At 51.9% G+C, this 17911-nt stretch overlaps 1 protein-coding gene across 1 annotated transcript; it reads left to right on the forward strand.

The window, feature by feature from the left end:
• Positions 1-12969: 12969 nt before the first annotated feature.
• CDCA8 (cell division cycle associated 8) lies at positions 12970-17527 on the forward strand. The gene is made up of 10 exons (XM_086765130.1): positions 12970-13138; positions 13224-13352; positions 13566-13606; positions 14104-14179; positions 14786-14925; positions 15219-15298; positions 15638-15736; positions 15922-16048; positions 16488-16574; positions 16879-17527. Exons 1-10 carry the CDS (start codon positions 13057-13059, stop codon positions 16921-16923), a joined length of 906 nt encoding a protein of 301 aa, XP_086621256.1. The 5' UTR covers positions 12970-13056; the 3' UTR covers positions 16924-17527.
• Positions 17528-17911: the final 384 nt, after the last annotated feature.

The following is a 17911-nucleotide window of genomic DNA, read 5'->3' on the forward strand; positions in this document are numbered from 1 at the left end:
CTTTTTGTCAGGATGGATTTACTGATCCCAAACATGTTCCTCACACTTTATTTAGGGCTTAATACGCATCACTTACATTGCCGAGCTGTCACCAGCCTGTCTGAGCTATGCGGGCAGGCAGGCAATGCGTCTCCCTTGCCCCCTTGCTCGCCCTGCCAGATGTGGAGCTGTGAGGATGAAGCAGCAAGGAGATCCCCTCAGAGACTCAATTTGCCTTTTTGGGGGTTGCTGCTCACTCCCCTCTGTGCAGGGGCCAGGCAGGCTCAGCACGGGTGGACATCTTCCTCCAGCTACGTTCCCAGGAACCTGTAACACGTGGTTCCATGGGACAGAATTTGATTTTCTTGTTAGCAGATGCCAAGCAACGGCTCCTGAGGCCAACAAAAACCTTGCCTCTGCCTGCGTCTTTACTGAAGATGCCCGATGCCGATGGTGTTCACTAGATAGCTCACATCTGTGTGCAATTCCAGTGTGTTTTCCTGAATTACTGGAGTTACAGAAGTTCCAAGTCATTAGACAGGGTGCTTACAAAAGTAAGGGTGGCATCTCATGCCAAATGGAAAAGAGGGAGGGTGAAGCTAGGAGGGACATGAGGCTTTTAAAAGCCTCTTAGGAGAGCTGAGAAGCCACCAAGGCTGACGGGGCGGCGTTCCCAGACGCGGGTGTGTGACACCAGTTTCAGTCCATGAAAAACTGGTCATTTTCTAGGCTGGTCATTACTGGGCGTCTCACTTCAGCCGTCCAGCTCTGCAGCAGGGCTGCTCGCCTCCAGGCTGGATGGTGGCTGATGGCACCTTCGCCAAGAGCAGCACCCTCACCTGCTCCTGGCCACCTCTCATTCCCTGGCCGTGCGATTCAGTCAGGTCTGTCCCCCCTCCCAGCACCCACCATGAGGAACAGGGAGAGATCCCAAACCTCTCTGCTCCAGAGCCACTTTCCACCCAAAATGAATCCACAGTTTCTTCTGGACCTCAGGAACTGAACTGCTGACCTGGGAGCAATGAAAGCAAAAGGAACGGCGGCGTTAGCACGAGAGATCCCTGACGATAGCGCAGGAGGGGAAACACAGGCAGGATTTACATTCTGTCCCTTACGAACGCTTTGGCTGATATACTAAAAGCCAGATAGAGCATAAAAACGGAATTTATTCAAATTAAATGGTTGCAAATGTCATACTGCATCGAGCCAGAAAGTTCTTCTACACGCAACAAACAGAATTTATGCTTTTAGAAAGCATGCCATTTTACCTGCTACTGCCTATGAAGGGCATTCTTGTCCTAGACTTCTGATTTTGAAAATAAAGAACAAACAGGACCACCTGTCAGGGTGCCAGGATCTATCCAGAAAGATTTCAGAAAGGCAACGTACACTTTTTCAATTAGTTGAACGAACACCGTTTCTTTCCAGGTGAACAGCAAAATTACCTGCAGATGTGACTTTAACAGCAGTTGTTAACATTTAACTTTTGCCCTGCAGCTCAAAATCACTAACTCACGAAATGAAAGGAAAAGCAGGCTGGTGACTCACGGGTGTAGAGGCTGGCACGCCTCGAAGGGAGCAGGCTGAACGGGGAGCATCTCCCCTCCAAAAGGCAGAGCCCTTGGAGGCCGTTTGAGGCAGGACCCCAAATCGGAGCACCCAGAGTCTCGGGGACCCAGGAGGAGGTAACATGTCACAGACTGCCCTCGGTCCTGGGCAGCGGCAGGAATCCTCCGACCCTGCTCTTCCTTGGGCAGGGTCCCCTCCCGCCCCGGCAGATGCTCTGCGGGAGGCAGCTCTCACTTCTGGGGATTTCGGGAGCGGAGAGCGGAGCTCAGGACCCCGGGGCCAAGCAGCCCCGCTGGGGCTGGAGCCCCCATCCAGCACCTGCTTGTTTTAAGCACATGACTGGTCTGACTGGAGGTAACTGGATTGCCTTTCTGCCTGCTGCTAAACGGATATTAAAGTTAAGCACGCTTCGCCCGGGTGGTGGCACTCGGCACCTTGCGGCTCTGCGCTCGCTGTGGGAGGCATGGGCTGGGGCTCGTGGTGGACACTCGGGCACCCAGCAGCTATCATCACACGTTCCTGTACATGCGGAGCCTGTTTAAATCAATGCCTTGTAAATGCAAAGCTCCATCTCCAGTTACCGCTCCTCCGCATCAGCCAGTCCCCCGCTCTACATGAGATACGTTTCAAATGATAGCGTTTGTCTTTAATAAATGGTCACTCCATAAACTGCCTCCTCTGGGAAACCTGGGCTTTGTAAGTAAAACCTGATGTTTCCATTTCATCCCAATGCGGTGAATACCAACTCATCCTCTGTTTAATATCAGCCTAAGGTGTGCAGTGGGTTTGCGTTACTATTTATGAAATTCATATAGTTGGGCTTAATCTGTTTCAGATCCCACAGCTGTCTCTGTATCTGTATCAGCTTGACCTGAAACAGGGATGTTCTCCTGCCGGAGTCACCGGCATCACCAGCGTCCAGAGAAGATAAGGAGCAAGGCTCCTTCCCCGGCCACAGAAAGCCTGAGCGTAGATTGCAGGATCTGTAGCCCAGTGCTTGCCTCACAATACCTTCTGGGATGCTTTATCTGCACGGCCAAATCTGTCTGTTCTTGTCCGTACTCTGAAAAGGAATCTGAGATGCATAAACAGCTTTCATACGCCTTGTCAAAGTAGCGCTGCGTGCCGCGCTCATGCACGCACTATAAATGCGACGACCGGACCAACGCATTGCAGGCTGCAATACCCGGGTGCCTTCCTACACACCACTCACCCCTCTAGCCTTAAACACACCCTTCCATACGCGTGCACCTTGATCTTGACGTACTTCAGCAGAGAAATGCTTCCTAGGTAAATGACAATTTCTCGACCTTTCAGTAGAAATTGATAGCGTCCCTTCAAAATGCTGCTCATCAAATACAAAACTCATCCAGAGGACAATAAAGCGGCGCAGGTAGTGAGCATATCGGCGTCCTTCTTTAGTTTAAACAAACGTAAAACCCCCCGATCGGGGCTGAACTATGACAAACATGCACTGAGTGATCCCCTGAATTCGAGCCTCATGTTTCACGCCGTCAGTCACGTTCCGGTGTGGCACCACTCAGATATTTCTAACAAAAGCAATGAGATAACCCCTGTCCCATGAGCACTGCCCTGACGGTATCTCCTGCGGCCTGCAAGGGGAAGCAGAGCGCTGCCTCATCTCCTGCTCGTCTTTGCAGAGATGCCTTTTCTGGCTCCATCTCGCTAGGGACTGAGGATCCCACAAATAGCCTCAAGAGATTTAGCAATCAGGCTCAGGGAGGCACCATTGATTTGTGTCACTGCTGGAGAAAAAGAAGCAATTACCTGATGTCGTATAGAGTCATAAACAAATGGATGAGAAGGAATACATATTTTAGCTGGATTGCTCTGCTCCCCCCTTTTCCAGGGCTACTAAATACCACCACAGCAGAGTGAATGAATGAAACCAATTAGTTGAACTCTCCAGCCTTGAAGATGTCCCGCTTGGCAAAGTCCGGCAGGGACAAGCTCCGCCAAGGCACGGCTTGCGAGCGTGGGGCAGGTCTGACAAGCAGAGAATCACAAAGGTGGCTGCTCAGCATCGCCTCGGCCGGATCTGGTCCCTCTGCAGGGACCCTTCAGCCCGTCTGCTCCCCGGAGAGGCTTTTTCCATGAATCCCTGGTCAGAACCTGCAGCCTAGTTCATAGCAAATGCCCTTTGGGGATGGGGGAAAAAAGAAAAAAAGAGAGATTGACCCGTTTGAGTTCCATCTGTTGGAGCTTATAACTGTTCTCCTTATAATTGCCAACAGACAATGTGAGTTGCAATTAGCTAATTGCTTGCTAACTTTCCGTTCTAATAATAGTCATGTTCCAGAGTTATACAAGCTTGGAAGCTGCTGCTGTTCCCTTGCAACTGGCAATAATAAATAATGCCGTACTCCCTCAGCATTGCCCTTTCTTCCAAGTTTCATCCCCATGCAAATTGCTCCAGCATGTACTAATCCCTGACGGGATGGCAGAGGCATCAACAGCATTTATTTGGAGTTCATGGCACTGGGAGCGTTCAGCACTTGCACGCTGATGTGGCACCGGGAAGCTACGGCTCCCGTGCGCCGCTTGTCCCTTCCGCAGGGCCAAGAGCGGGAGATGCCTCTCGACGGGGCTGGGCAGCCGCACTGAGCACTCCGCGTCCCTGGAAATCCAGCCCTCCCGTCAATGTGAGTTTGGTTTCCGTTTTCTGGGCTTTGTGTGGTTTTTTCTTTCCCTTCGCAGGATCAGATGTGGCCCTGGCCCCGGCAGTGACATGTTTTATTACCAGTAGCTTCAAAAATGTCAGCACAGACCTAAACCGGAGCTTCAGAGAACGCTCCCTCCCCAGCAGCGGAGTGAGCCGTAGTGTCACTGCTGCAGACCCCGGCGGGGGTCCTGCTGGGGACGGGGCTCAGGGTGGGTACCGAGCCCCCGCGCTCCTGGGATGGGACGCAGGGAGCTCCCTTCCATGCGGGTGAACTTTTCTGCACCCCTCTCCAGGCTTTCTAATCTCCAGCCTGTTACTGCTGTGCAGATGCGGCTAATTGAGAAGCGAAGCAACAGCCTGATCCAGCGAAGTCAAGGCCAACGGAATGAGCAACAGCATTCCCTGGCGCGCGAGGGACTACTGAACGCGGACCTGCCAGCAAGCTGACATCTCCAGAGCTTACAGACTAATCTTATTAAACTCCACCAAAAAGCCTTTTAGAGTTGGGGGAGTCGTGTCCAGCAAAAGCTGGCCTGGATTATTCCCCTGCTGCCTCTGGGCTTTTTCCACACCGCTGGCCCCCGTCGCCCCACGCCGCGGGCAGGGGGACGCGGGACCCCCAGCTGCCAGGCGCCACGCAGCGCGGGAGCGGGAGCCTTTGCCCAAACCTCGCTGCTGCCGGGGGCTCGGCCCACCTGAAGTCCTGGCTCCCGCAGAGTTGATGGCACCGGCGGCAGCGGGGGCTCCTTTTCGGGTCCCTCATTAGCAGAACTGTTCTGCCATCACCCCCGCGCCGGGCAGATTGGGCGCAGGCTCCCCAGCTCCAGATCTCTTTTCCTTTGTGTGCAATCGTCTGGACTTTTCCATCCCCTACTCCTCCCCTCCCCTGCTCCTGACATCTGACTCACGGGCAGATTTATGAGGTTGGAAAGCACTCCTCGTGCAAGCCACGCTCCACAGCCCCGTCTTCCCACGTGCACAACCTGCTCTCACCCTCTTCCCCCGGGGCTGCGGCAGAGAGGTACCAAACCCGCACCAAACCGCGACAAAGCCACACCCGGCAAGCTCTCCCTCGCGGTGCACAGCGAGGTGGAGATTTCCCGAAGGAGGAAAGCTCTGCGTAGAGAACTGTCCTGGACAACTCGGGATACTGCTTTCAACACATTCCTCTGCCTCGAGCTCGGCGTCAGCAGGTATTTGCGGATGCTTTCAGGTTCTTGCTCCCCTGTGCACCGTATGTCCGGGTGCCTCCTCCACACACCACGCTGTCAGACGTTGTTCTCAAAGAAACTCTTGTGTTCCTATACCTCAGCCCTCTGAGAATGGCTGCTAAGCAGAGGTTGATTTGAAGAGCCCAGAAATGAGGGAAAATTTTAAGGTTCCTTGAGCATGAAACAGCATGGAAAAGCCAGCTACTACTCAGCACAAAAACTCACCCACGGTGGCAAATCAGGCACTGGTTTTGAAAGGCAGGGATGTCTCCTGTTGGAACAGACTGGAGGGAACACCAGAGCCACCGATCTAACAACCGCCGTTCAGTGCAGCCCACATAAATCAGTGGGATCTCCACAATTCCTGGAGGGCCAGCCCCTGATTGTCTGTTTTGCTTTCCAGACCAGCTCTGTTTAAACTTCTTTAGTTATTTCAGCTCCTCCGTGAGGAGAGGGAGATGGTGGAACCCACTTTGGAGGGTAAAATGTAAAGAAGGGAAATGAATGATGGTACTTGATTTCTCAGACACTCACAGCAATGCAAATCACAGGGTTTATCCCAGAATCACGATTCCTCTTGCATTACAATGGAGCCGCTCCTTCGTTTCCAGAATGGAGATGTGATGTTCCCTGCCAGTGAAAGCAAGAAATGAGACCGCTGTCGCTGCTGTCCTCTCCCGTGACTCAGGTGCACAAGGCAGGAGCAGGCTCTTCTCGCTCACACGAAGTAGCAGTAGACAACGAGCTGGAGGAATTCAGCCAAAGGAACAGCTTTGCTTACTTCTGCTCTGGCTTCCTCCACAAATGTTTTTTCTCAGCACTGGTTGATGGGTTTCAGACCGAGGGAACATTAGGAAATGAAAGAGAGAAGGCTGTGACACACTGCAGGCGGTGCCAAGGACTGGCGGTGACGCACGGCGGCTGGCGGGGACCCCGGCGCGCACCTCGCCAGCGCTGCTGCGCGGAGCCACCCTCCACGGGACCCTGCCGTCCTCACCCCGGCCGTCCCAGCACGCCTGCAGCCGCCCTCCGTCGCAGGCTCCCAGCACCGGCCACAGCTCCGCTGCTCACACCAGAAGCTGGGGACGATCACCTGCTGCTCCACAGCGGTGACGCTGGCCGGGGCCATGCCAGGAGGACAGAGAGCAGGGCCCGCGGCACCTCCAGACACCTCCCCGTCACGGGCGGGAAAGGAGGGCGGCAGGAAAGCTGTCTGGACCTGGCAGCTGCCCAGCACAGTTTGTTCCTGGGGCTGACGGCACGTTGCGGAGAACAGCATTGTTTCGAAGCGCAGCGGCAGGCCAGGTCACGCAGAGCCAGGGGAGGGCGAGGCATCACCGGACCACGCTGCCGTCTCAGGGGAGCATCCCTTCTGCGGGGCCATAGGAGTTACTCCCAGCAGTCACTGCCAGGTGCTCTTGGAAATGAGGCCGTGAGCTTCACCAGCTTGAATTCATCTCCTAACCTCAGGAGAAAAGAGAAAAGGTCCTATTAGGCTCAGCGCAGAGCTGAATCTGGTCGCTGGCTGACAAGTGGCTATGGACTACACACAAAAATGCTCTAAAGCTGACTGCACCAAATGTTTCTTCTCCACCTAACACAGTTGTTTGGGATTCGGTTAGAAACAAAACTGCATTTTGTAGTTTTTAATAAAGCTCTTGGCGAACAGTTCAAACACTGGGGAGGAAGCGGGAGAGCGAGGTTGAATTTATGGGAGCGGGAGGAGATCATTTGCTTTCTTAGGAATTGGAAAAGATTAATAGTGTGCAAAGACTCTTGGATCCATTCCTCACGTAGCAGAATGGTTAGGAGACTTACCGGCTCGATGTTCTTCCCTCGGCCTTCCCCAGGTGGCCTAGAGAGTGGACTGGGCAGAAGAAGGAGCAGGGAGCCATCTCGTGTCACCCCCGGTGAGGACGGCGGCTGCGGTGCTCCGGGGATGGAGGATCGCTGAGTCTCACAGGGGCTGGCTTTGCTGTGGAATTAAAGAGCTCTTAACATTTCTGCTTGTGTGGGAAGGCGATGGCGACTGAAGAGCTGGCGCGGGCACAGGAACAGGCTGCTGATGGCACAAAACCCTTCCATACCCAGAATCTGAACTTCGGGGAGCTCGCTCTCTCCTACCACCAGCGTTTTGCAATCGACATGTAACATGCCAAGGTGAATACCACAGCAAGGAAAAATGGAAGGAAAAAGGCAGGAATTTCCCAAGTCCCGCTGAACAGCCCAAAGCTTCTTTTCAGTAGCCAAAACCACCACAAGCCTCGCTGCACGCGGAGTGGGGTGGGGAAGAGTGAAAAGCCACTGGATGCACACGGGGAATGGCAGGACGTGACTTCAAGACAAACAGCGGCTGTGTTGGAGAGGCAGCCTCCAGGGTTGGAAACTGGCTCAGGCATTGCTTCCAGTCTTACCAATCCCATCCCACCAGACCCTGGGACAACAGAGAGCCCTTTTCCCCAGAGGCCCAAACCATGAGGCTGCGTGCGGCTTGACATACTCAACATCAAAGAGGACAGGATGCACAGGTCACTTGGAGATCATCATCAAAAGAAGCCACTGACCGTCTCCCCTGCCTGAAGTAACAGTCACCTCCCCAAAACCAAAGTTATGCTGGAAACTAGATGAGAGGATGGGCAGGGAAACTTGCTTTCCGTTGCTGGGTCACCGTCGGAGGAACATCAGACAGATCTCCTAATTCCTCCATGCTGCTGTAGCTGGGAAATCGCAAGCCAACGCCCCTGCCACTTGGCTGGGCACAAGCGCGGTACTGAGAGCTTGCAAAACTGTGTGGACAGCCATGGAGCGTAGTCAGCTATGGAAAATACAACTCCTGTGCTGTTTATGAGTATTCATCGTGCTCCAGTTTAGGGGTGAAAGGCTGCAGTGGTGCTTCGCTGGATTCACTGCATTTTGAGGTGGTAACTACTTCTCAGAAGGCCACGATCAGTCTTCTTTTTCAAATAACATTAGGAAATATAATGTTTGCTCCATCTGAGAATGAATGAGGAACTTGAGCAGAACTGCTAAACATAAAAGTTCCTGTACATCTGGAAAGGATTAGTCAGGAAGGTGCTCGGGACAAGGAGTTCAGGCAAGTTCAAGAGACACCTACTGTAGATTTGTTTCCACAGAAGGAGGGAGGAGGAGGGAAAGGGTTGAGGGGAAAAGCAGGAAGGGAGGACTGAAATCCAACCTACGCAGGACTGGCAGATAAGGCGAGCGATGAGAACGGCCTGCAATCTGTAGAAATGTGAAGTGCAGAACCAGTGGCCATAGAGGGTCTGCTGGAACAGAAGGGGCTGGGGTAGCAACAAGGGATAACACACGGTGGCAAAGAGCTGGCCAAATCCCTTCTCGTGCCCACCCTTGCAGGGGGAGACGATGGACCCTGCGCTGAGCACGTCCCCACCGCGGGAAAGCACATCCCTGCTGCCCAGCCAGATGTGCCCCCACCCAACCCACAGCTGGAGGAACAGCAGGTTCTGCCCGCCTTGGGTCTCACCAGCCACTCCACAGGGCAAAAGCTGTGAGAAAGTCAAGAGCACTAGAGAAACACTACAGCGTCGACAGCCGAGCGCTAGGAAAAGAGCCACACATCCGATTAATGGAGATGGGAGAATGTTTGTTTTATTTCCGAGTGGATAAGCACCCACACAACCCCTGGGGCCCTGCAGAATCGCAAAGGAGTTCTGCTTCAGGCCAAGAGGAAAGTCTCAAAGAATAAGCAAGAAAACCACAGGGGCTTGTGAAACCCATGCTTGGTTTATTAAATGACTCACAAAGCTTTTTATCACGTATTTCTGCCTCCAACACACTTTACACTTCAATGCAGGTGCCAAATCCTCCATCTTTTTCCTAACTATGGACCCTTGCAGTAAATTCAGTTTTGAAATGTTTGAAATCCATGAGCTTACGCTGAAGCAAAGCTTCTGAGTTTCGTTTAAAAGTCTGGAGTTACCCAGAGCGGGTCCTCATTTCTGAGGCAGAACCGCGCAGACACTGCATCAGAAGCTAACTTCCACCCTACGTGAAAAAACAAACGCACCAGATAGAATTCAGATGCGCTCTATAAATGTTCGTGGGTATTCAAATTTAGTAACTGATTTTAGTTTGTGCGTTCCCTACAAGTGAAGAGTAACTACTTTCAAATTAAGCTAGCAGGAGGTAAAGCTGAAAATCAAAGCATGAGCTTTGTGTTTCCTGAAAATTTTAGTTTAACAAGGTAGCTCCAGCTGCTAACTTCGTTTTATTGCATTCCTGAAAGACAGATCTCCGTGCAAGAATACTTTAAGAGCTCTGCTCCAAAAATAAAGGCACTCAGATTTCTTTTTATGGTTAGGTGTATTTTACCAGTTAGTCTCAGAGCCCTTGACACTGCCCTTACCCACCGGCTCGCTCGGGTGTCGCGCAGGCTGGAGCGCCCCGTCCCCACATTCGGCTCCTCCAGAGAGGACCCACTGCCTGCCAGGGCGACGCTGCTGCTTTTTCACTCGCCTCCCTCCTGTCCCAGTACTCGGGCAGACATCGAAACCCTTCGCTGATGACAACAGACGCGGCTTGCTAAGGGTGGGCCATGTCACAGCTCAGTCTTGGAAAGAGCTCAGGCACAGAACCAAGCTGAGAGCGAGCCAGGGACCTTCAGGATGAGGGAGAGCGGTGGGGAGGAAGGGCAGCACTACCGCAGACAGCCTGCCCTGGCTCCTCGGAGCCGCAGCCTGGGACGGCACCACCCAAGGGCATCCCGGCCATCGGAGCGCAGGTATCCAACTCAGTGAAGGCTCCCAGGCATGGGAAGAGCAGGAGCAGCCTTCCCACTCTTAAATTAAAGACTGAATTCCCACCCTGGCTGTCTTCACGGTGGGAACCTTCAAACCCGTAGAGATTCCCCGGCGAACGCCAGCTGAAGGGAGTCTCACACACAGAGGGAACCACGTTCTTGTTAGCAACAGGGGACCTTGGCAGCCGGCCTGAGCTGTAACATCCAGATCTTGAAAGGGAACGAACACACAGTTGTATCGAATTAGAGCGCTCTGATGCGGAGCTTCAGTCGTGCCCTTCCAGAACACTGCCGAAAATGCAGCTGATGACACGGCCCATCAGCCAGGAACAGTGCAGGGTGATTAATCACACCAAAACTTCCATGAGCACCTCCTTCATCCCATTTCAGTCAGAGTCAGGTCATGGCCACTTTTAACTCTGAAAGCGCTCTCAGCACTTTTAGCAGGGTGGATGTTAGCCCAAAGACAGCCATCAGAGAGCCAGACGTCTGGGAGAAGCAGAAGGGCCAACACCGAACTGTTCTGAAGAAAAAATTTAAATCCATTTGTTCTTTACGTAGCTTATCTATACTAAGGACGGACTGACAGAGAAGAGAAAAGGGGGGCTGAGGAGCTGCGTGGTGTGTGCACACATAAACACAATTCTGCATGCGTGAACACCATGATTTATTGGTTTATGATGACGACAGGCCAAGGCCTGAGCAAGGACGACACCCCAGCCCTTGAAGCCATGGGTAACGGACACGAGGCCACGCAGTTTCTCTCTGTTCCTTCGCCTGCTCCCCCTCACCCCCATCCCAAACCAGAACTGTGCAGGTCACTGGTTGCAGTGGCCGCCGTCAGCGCTGGTGAAGGCGTGTGCTCACTCGCCATTAGTTGTGTAGCTTGGCAGGACGCTCCCAACACCTCAGTCAGAGCTTCAAAACCCTACCAGAAAAGGAAGAGGAGTTGGATGAAGGACACTGCTATTGCCTTCGCTCTTTGCCGTACCACAGCGTTCGACCTCTGTCTGCCAGGTGGAGTTCAGAGTGGCAGCCTCTGTAGACACCAGCTGCGTCTAGGAGGGCACCTACGTAAAGCTACCGCGATCTGCGCCATCCCTCAGCATACACCTGTCCTTCCCTTAAAATCAGGAGTCAGGGATGTCCCCAGGCAGGGTTGGACAACAGCTGCAGGCAGCGGCTAATGAAGTTGACCCACACTGCTTCACTGACTGGAACCTGAACACGGGAGGCGAATTCCTAGGCTTGGGAGGAGTCTGTGGCTGGAATCAAAAGGTCTGGAAAAGGAAACTCGATGAAGTTGCTCACTCTGCTGTGGACAGGAAAATAAATGCCTCGTACGGAACGGATGCTGTGATGCAACCACGGCATCAGCAGCACGCTGACAAAATGAGTCAGTGACAGGTCATGGTGAGACAGAGCCACTCCAGGATGGGAAGCGCTTTGCACGCAGAAGTGTCTGCATCGAGACTGCCGCACAGCCATTTGCTAAATAAACGGCGTTCTTGGCTGCTCTGCCAAACCAGTATCCTCACTGCATCATCTGCTTTATCTTAAGCCGGAGCAGCAGGAGGAGGACTCCATTTCTCCCTTCCCTGGGAAGGAGATGGCCAAGCGAAAAGCTCCGGACGGTCGTGCTGTGACTCCCAGCACAGTTCTGTGCTCTCGCAGGGGGTCCGGGGGGATGCAGAGCGCAGAGACCACCCGCCCACCCACCCAGGACAGCGGCTGGCAGCCGGCGGGCGGGCAGGCACAGAGGGGGAGCACAAGCGCCGAGCCACCAGCCCCGGCCCCCTGCCCCGCACGGGAGGGAGCAGGAGCCGCCCTACTTCCCCGGGCCCGACGCGCTTCCCTCGGCAAACGCCGCTTTCATCCGCCGCGCCGCCCGGCAGCCACGCCAGCGCCGAGAGGGTGACGTTATTTTTCCTCTGCAATTAAAGCTGAAAAAAAAAAAAAAAAAAAAAAAAAAAAAAAAAAAAGCCCCGGCCCGGGAAGCGCCGACAGCCTCCCGGCCCCCGGCGCGGGTCGAGCAGTGCCCTCCGGTGGTGACACGGGCCCGCGGCTGCCGGACCGGCTTTGCCACGGGAACGGGGAGCAGGAGCTGTGCGCCCGCCCCTCGCCGAGAAGCTGCGGGTTCTTACCCGGGAGGTCAATTAGGGACAGGCGTCCCCCCGCGCTCCGGAGGGCGGCACAGGGCGGCAGGCGTCCCCGCAACCGCCGGCAGCAGCCGGTTCGTGATGCACGGGGGCCGCGCCGACAAACGGCCCGTGCCGGAACCCGAGTATCGGGCATTCACGACATTTTCCAGTCAAATTTGCTCCTTCCTCTACAGCGAAAGCAAACACTCCGCTCCCAGGCACAAACCGTTTTATTTTTATTGATCTGCAAGGCCGGTACCTCAACATCTCCCCGACACGGTACGGCCAGCTGGGCCTTACGCGACGCTCACTCGTTCCCAGCGCGCCTCGCCACTGCAAGACCCCGCCGTCGAGCGGCTCCAGCCGCGCCCGCGGCTCGCCGAACGCGCCCGGCCCGGCCCGGCCCGGCCCGGCCCGGCCCGCCCCACGCCCGCCGCCAGCCCGGCCAGCGCCCCGCCGCCATCACTGCCGCCGCCATGGCAACGCGCCGACCCGGAAGCGCTGCCCCGCCCCCGTACGTCATTTCCCCGCCCCCGCGCGTCGTTTCTCCGCGCCGGGCTCTGATTGGCCGGGCGGCGGCGGCGGTTGGGTTTAAACGCGCGGCGCGCGGCGACGCTCCCGGTTCAGACCCCCGGTACCGGTACCGGCTTCGGTACCCACCGCCCGCCCCACCCCCGCCCCGCCGCCGCCGCCATGGCTCCCGGGCGGAAAAAGGCCGGCGCGAGCGCGCGCGGCAGGAAGCTGGCGGCCTTCCTGAAGGACTTCGACCGCGAGGGTAGGCCGCGGGCGGCGGGAGCGGGGCGGGGAGGGGAGCGGGGCCCGGCCCCGGGACAGTCACTGAGCCGTGCGCGTCCCCGCAGTGAGGAGCCGGGTGGAGAAGCTGCGAACGGACGGGGACCGCCTCGTCAAGGAGATGGAGAACGCCTACGACATGGAGATCCTGCGGCTGCCGGTGGCCGTCCGCGAGATGAACTGGCTCGAGTATTTCGGTACGGGGCGCGAAACCCGGGGGTAACGGCGGAGCAGCGCCGTCCCCGGGGCCCGCGGGCACTGGAAGCGCTGCTGTCTGCCCGAGGCTGCTCCCTCGCTGCCCGGACAACCGGGCTGTGTGGGGCTTTGCGGCCTCCCGGTGACGCATCAACGTATATGTGTAGGCTCGCTTAGATATGTGTTGATTTTCTTAAAAAATGTTTTCTTTTTAGCTAAAGGAGGAAGCCAGAAGGTGTTGGAAGAGGCAGCAACGGTAGGTTTCTAGCATAAATACTAAACTTTCCCGCTGGCGTTGTGTACTGCTGTAGGAAACTACAGCAGAGGCTACGTGAATACTTCCACAAATGCTGCTTTGGGAATTAACTGTAAGAGGTGCCTGCTGTATCCAGTGCAGGGTTTGTGTGTTCGTGCTGCTCCTTGTTCTCTCCTTACCTGCTTGATTTCACTCCCAGATCCCTGAGAGCACAGGTGCTTTTCAGTAAGTTGAAGCATTTCCAAATGGGTTGAGCAGAGGGTGTGGGGGAAGCGTACTCACACTGCCAAATAAGCCACGTTAGTCCTGAATGGCACGCGGACCTTGCGTGTCAGCGTCACCTCCAGAATAGCATGAAAGGTTGCAGTTTGAGCACAACAGAAAACTTGAAGGTGTTCTCGCTATAAGGTAGTTAGGGACTTACCCTACAAGTTGGAGTTCTCAGAACTGCGTGCTACTGATAATCCTAATGGTGTTGTGGCTGTTTTTAATTTTAGGCAGACTTGGAAATAAGAGAAATAAACAAGTTAACAGCAGAAGTTGTCCAGACTCCTCTAAATGTCATCAAGAGAGGTCAGTGTGTTTTAAGCGTTGTGATGAGTTCAGTGAAATGAAAGCATGTCATGGTTTGCATGCTGTTCTGGTTTCAGCTGGCATGGGGCTGATTTTCTTCCTGGTAGCTGCTGTGTTTTGGGATTTAGCCTGGGATTTGGTATGTGAAGAACATTGATAATACACTGATGTTGTTTGTTGTTGTTAAAGAAATCAAGGACTCTTTCTCCCTCCCAAGTTTTGCTAATGTGCAGGAAGCTGGGAGGGGTGTGGCCAGGACAGCTGGCCCAAACTAGGCTGCGTTGGTTGCTAATTGGGGTTATAAACCATGGCACGCACTGTGAATAATAAATCAGTTCTTACTTACACCCCTCGATATATTTAAAGGCAGGAAAATGATCCTACTTCCATCCCTGCTGTCTGCAGTAGCTCTACTAAATTTTATTAAAACACTCAGAATAATTCACGGTAGTGCTCTGCCAACCATTTAGGTTACATTGGACTTTGGATTTCAGGAGGAAATTGTTGCCAAAGATGCTTGTGGTTGTTTACTGTTTACCTCCACTGCTAACTAATAATGTGAAGTTATTCTTTATTTTCAACTTAAATAACACTTTCTCTTGTCAGTGGAAAAATCTAAACAGGATATTGAAGCTATTGAAGAAGAGGCAGAATGTCCTTTGCTTCCTCTAGCAAAGAAAGCAAAACATGATAGCCAGTGTCTTCCAGAGCTAGAAGCTGAGAACATTAATCCAAGAACTGGAAAGGTAAATAAATACCCTTTGTGATGACTTTATTCCCAGGATATTAACTACTTACTGAGATGATGCCTATGATAATCTAGCTGTCCAGGATAATTTGAGGGGGACTTCAAAACAGGTGTTGTTTCCTGAAACTTCTAGTGATAGAAGGCCTCAGAAGCTGGTATGGTGTTTGCTTCTGGACTCCTGTGCCATAAAAAGGAGCCTGTTGAGCCAAACATTTTGTATTTGTTCACTGTGGACTCAGCTGTTGCGCAAGAGTGAAGTAACTGATTTGGTGACTAGTGTGTGTGTTTCAGGTGAAGGCATCCACTAAGAAAGTGCCAGTGTCCAGAAGCAGAAGACCTCCTTCCGCAAGAGTGAAGCGCATGAGTAAAAGGTAATGGGGGATATCTTTTTCACTGGATTTCAGAAATAAAGAGTAAGTGTATAGTGCTAATGTAACTCTTAAATGGGATGGAGTATGGTTTAGTAGGCTAGTTGATGTAGTCGTGCTGTGCTGTAGGAAAAAAAATCAGTGGTCTGACAGTGAATGAAAGATGGACAGCTTCCTTTCCTGTGATGACCAGCTATCCCTAGCCTTGGGGTTTGCCTTGGATAATTAAGAATCTCTGGTTTTCTGTGGTGATAGCCTCACTCAAGTCTTTGATAAGATAGCGCTTGTATATTTGTTAAAATTGTTCTTATGGGCAGGTGTTTACTTATTTCCCTGTAACAGATCAAGCAAAAACAACTTTATCACTCCAGCTACTGGTAGAACTTTGGATGTCTGTGCTCGGGGAGGTACCTCCATGGTCACACCCAGGTTTGATTCCAGGTTTGTATTCCGTTTAATTTCTCTGTTAATCTCTTCTATAGAAGAATGCTTTGCTGTTTGCTTCATGTACGTCATCTATTTGCAACATAATCCTTAGTGGCTCTTTGCACCTGAAATGAAAGATTTTTAGTCAATGTGCTTTGAGCAATTGCGGTGAAATTACTTACCTATACTTTTTTTTCCAGAGTTTTCAAGACACCGGGCTTGCGCACACCGGCAGTAAATGAACGTGTTTACACCATCTCTGCCAACGGCAGCCCCCTTGCCGACAGCAACGATGTCTTCATTACAGTCCCTGTTGGAGGAGGAGAGGTAAATCAGAAACTTGAATCTGTAAAATCTGTGCTTGGAACTTCTTGGGGGCTTTACCAGTTTCAGTTCATCCACTCTTGTCTCTTTAGCTGTGCCAATGCAGTTTATCAGAGCATTGATCTAGCTCAAAAAGAACCTGAAAAGATTTTTAGTCAGATGTGGGAGCTGTTCAAGCGGGTCAAAACAATGTAGAGTGATGTTTTGCTGTGCCTTTAAGTAACGTTTAAAGTAACTTCTGCTGGCAGTAATGTGTTAATGCACTGCAAGGGAAGCATAAGATGATCTTCTGTCGAGCTAAATGTAGTTATCTGTATGTTTGTGGTCTCCTAATACACTTGGATTTTATTTACTTCTATTTTTTAATGTAATTTTTTTGCTGCTTCTGGCTACTACAGCTGACCAAACAGAAAACCTAAGATTTGGGGTTTTATTTTCACAGAGCATTCGTTTAACAGCAAATGATTTGACCAAGAAGAATCTTCTTCATCTGAATTCCGAAGCCCAAGGGATTATGAAGAAGCTGTCAGTAAGTCTGTATTTTTATTGATCATGACCTGAAGTTGTAAGGCAGTACTGTCACTCTGTAGTTAGTCACTGGACTATTGAGCTGTAATAAAACCCATTATTTTTCCCCCGTTGTCTTGTACTTTGGCTCATGTCAGCGGTCAAGAAGCAGCATGAACTGAGGTGGGAAGGAGAGGGAGTAGTTTTACACCACATCTAGGTTAATGCAAACTGTGGGTAAACAACGCGCTTCTTGGAAAAAAACTATTGCTTGTGGTATATGAGAGCGTCTCTTAGAGTACTGATTAATTTCTCCTTTTCTCTAGGTTCGTCTCGCACAAGCCTGCAGCGGTGCAAAGACCCATAAGTGAAACTCAGTGAATATTGACGTCCCTCTGTAAATACAGAATGTTACATTTAGGACTGCTGCCTTTAGTTCTTGTTCTAGTCTGTGTCTTCCTTCTGTTTGCTTACAAAGCATAAGTTAAGAACTGATTTTTCTACCTATAATATGTTATGGGATTAGAATAGACTGTGTTTTTTTTATTCAAGAGAAAAAAATACTCGACTTCCTATTTCCTTGAAGGTTGAGAGCAAGATACAGATATCTTGGATTTGCAGAGCAGCAAGCTGGGTAGAAAGGCTATGCTGGTATCTTGTGGAAGACATAAGCAGCGGACGCAAGTGACTGGAGTTTTTATCTGTCTGGGCAAAGGAAGCAGCAGAGCAGACTTGTGGCACTTCCAGGCACATCCTTGCTCAGCAAATATGCTTAAAGGTGATGGTTATGTCAGTACTGTACCTGGGATACCTAAAGGCAAGTTACTGGTGCCTGGGACCAAATGGAAAGCTGCTTGGAGTTCCTGATGCTGCCAAGAGTAGCAATCCTTTTGTTCTTATAGCAGCCATTGTATTTGTAACTGGCTTTGAGGTTTTTGTAGTGAACCTATGCATTTTATTGTCTTTAAAGAAATAAAAGGTCACAGGTACTTTAACTGAATCAATCGGCTAGACCTGTGCTTAACTAGGTTACTGAGAGTAATCTTGGAGCTACTGGAGTATCTCTAATGTGAGAGAACTTTGCTTTTCCTACACCTCCTTCAGAATCCTTAGGAGAAGCAGTGCTCCTGGAAACGAGTATAGGCAGGGAAGAAAGCTTGGACTAGTCAAACTGTTGTTTTGCCCTTTCTTCTCATCTAAATTGAGTTGATTCAGTGCATTTCTCTGACAAAGAGCCATATCCAATAAATGCTGTTTGAACAGAACAAGATAACTTCCTCACTCATTAATGTTGGGTTTTTTCCCCCATTGATTATAGAAAATAAAAAAAGAATCTTGCTCCACTTCAAGTTTGTGAAA

Source organism: Chlamydotis macqueenii, chromosome 22, assembly GCF_036417535.1.
Source record: "Chlamydotis macqueenii isolate bChlMac1 chromosome 22, bChlMac1.mat, whole genome shotgun sequence".
In the NCBI taxonomy this organism is placed as follows: domain Eukaryota; kingdom Metazoa; phylum Chordata; class Aves; order Otidiformes; family Otididae; genus Chlamydotis; species Chlamydotis macqueenii.

Bases quoted from the DNA above. Each gene is read 5' to 3' on its own strand.
- CDCA8 (XM_086765130.1), top strand. From the start codon at position 13,057: ATGGCTCCCGGGCGGAAAAAGGCCGGCGCGAGCGCGCGCGGCAGGAAG. The intron at 13,607-14,103 runs GTAGGTTTCTAG...TTTTAATTTTAG, and splicing joins TGTTGGAAGAGGCAGCAACG to GCAGACTTGGAAATAAGAGA. The intron at 15,737-15,921 runs GTTTGTATTCCG...TTTTTTTTCCAG, and splicing joins ACACCCAGGTTTGATTCCAG to AGTTTTCAAGACACCGGGCT.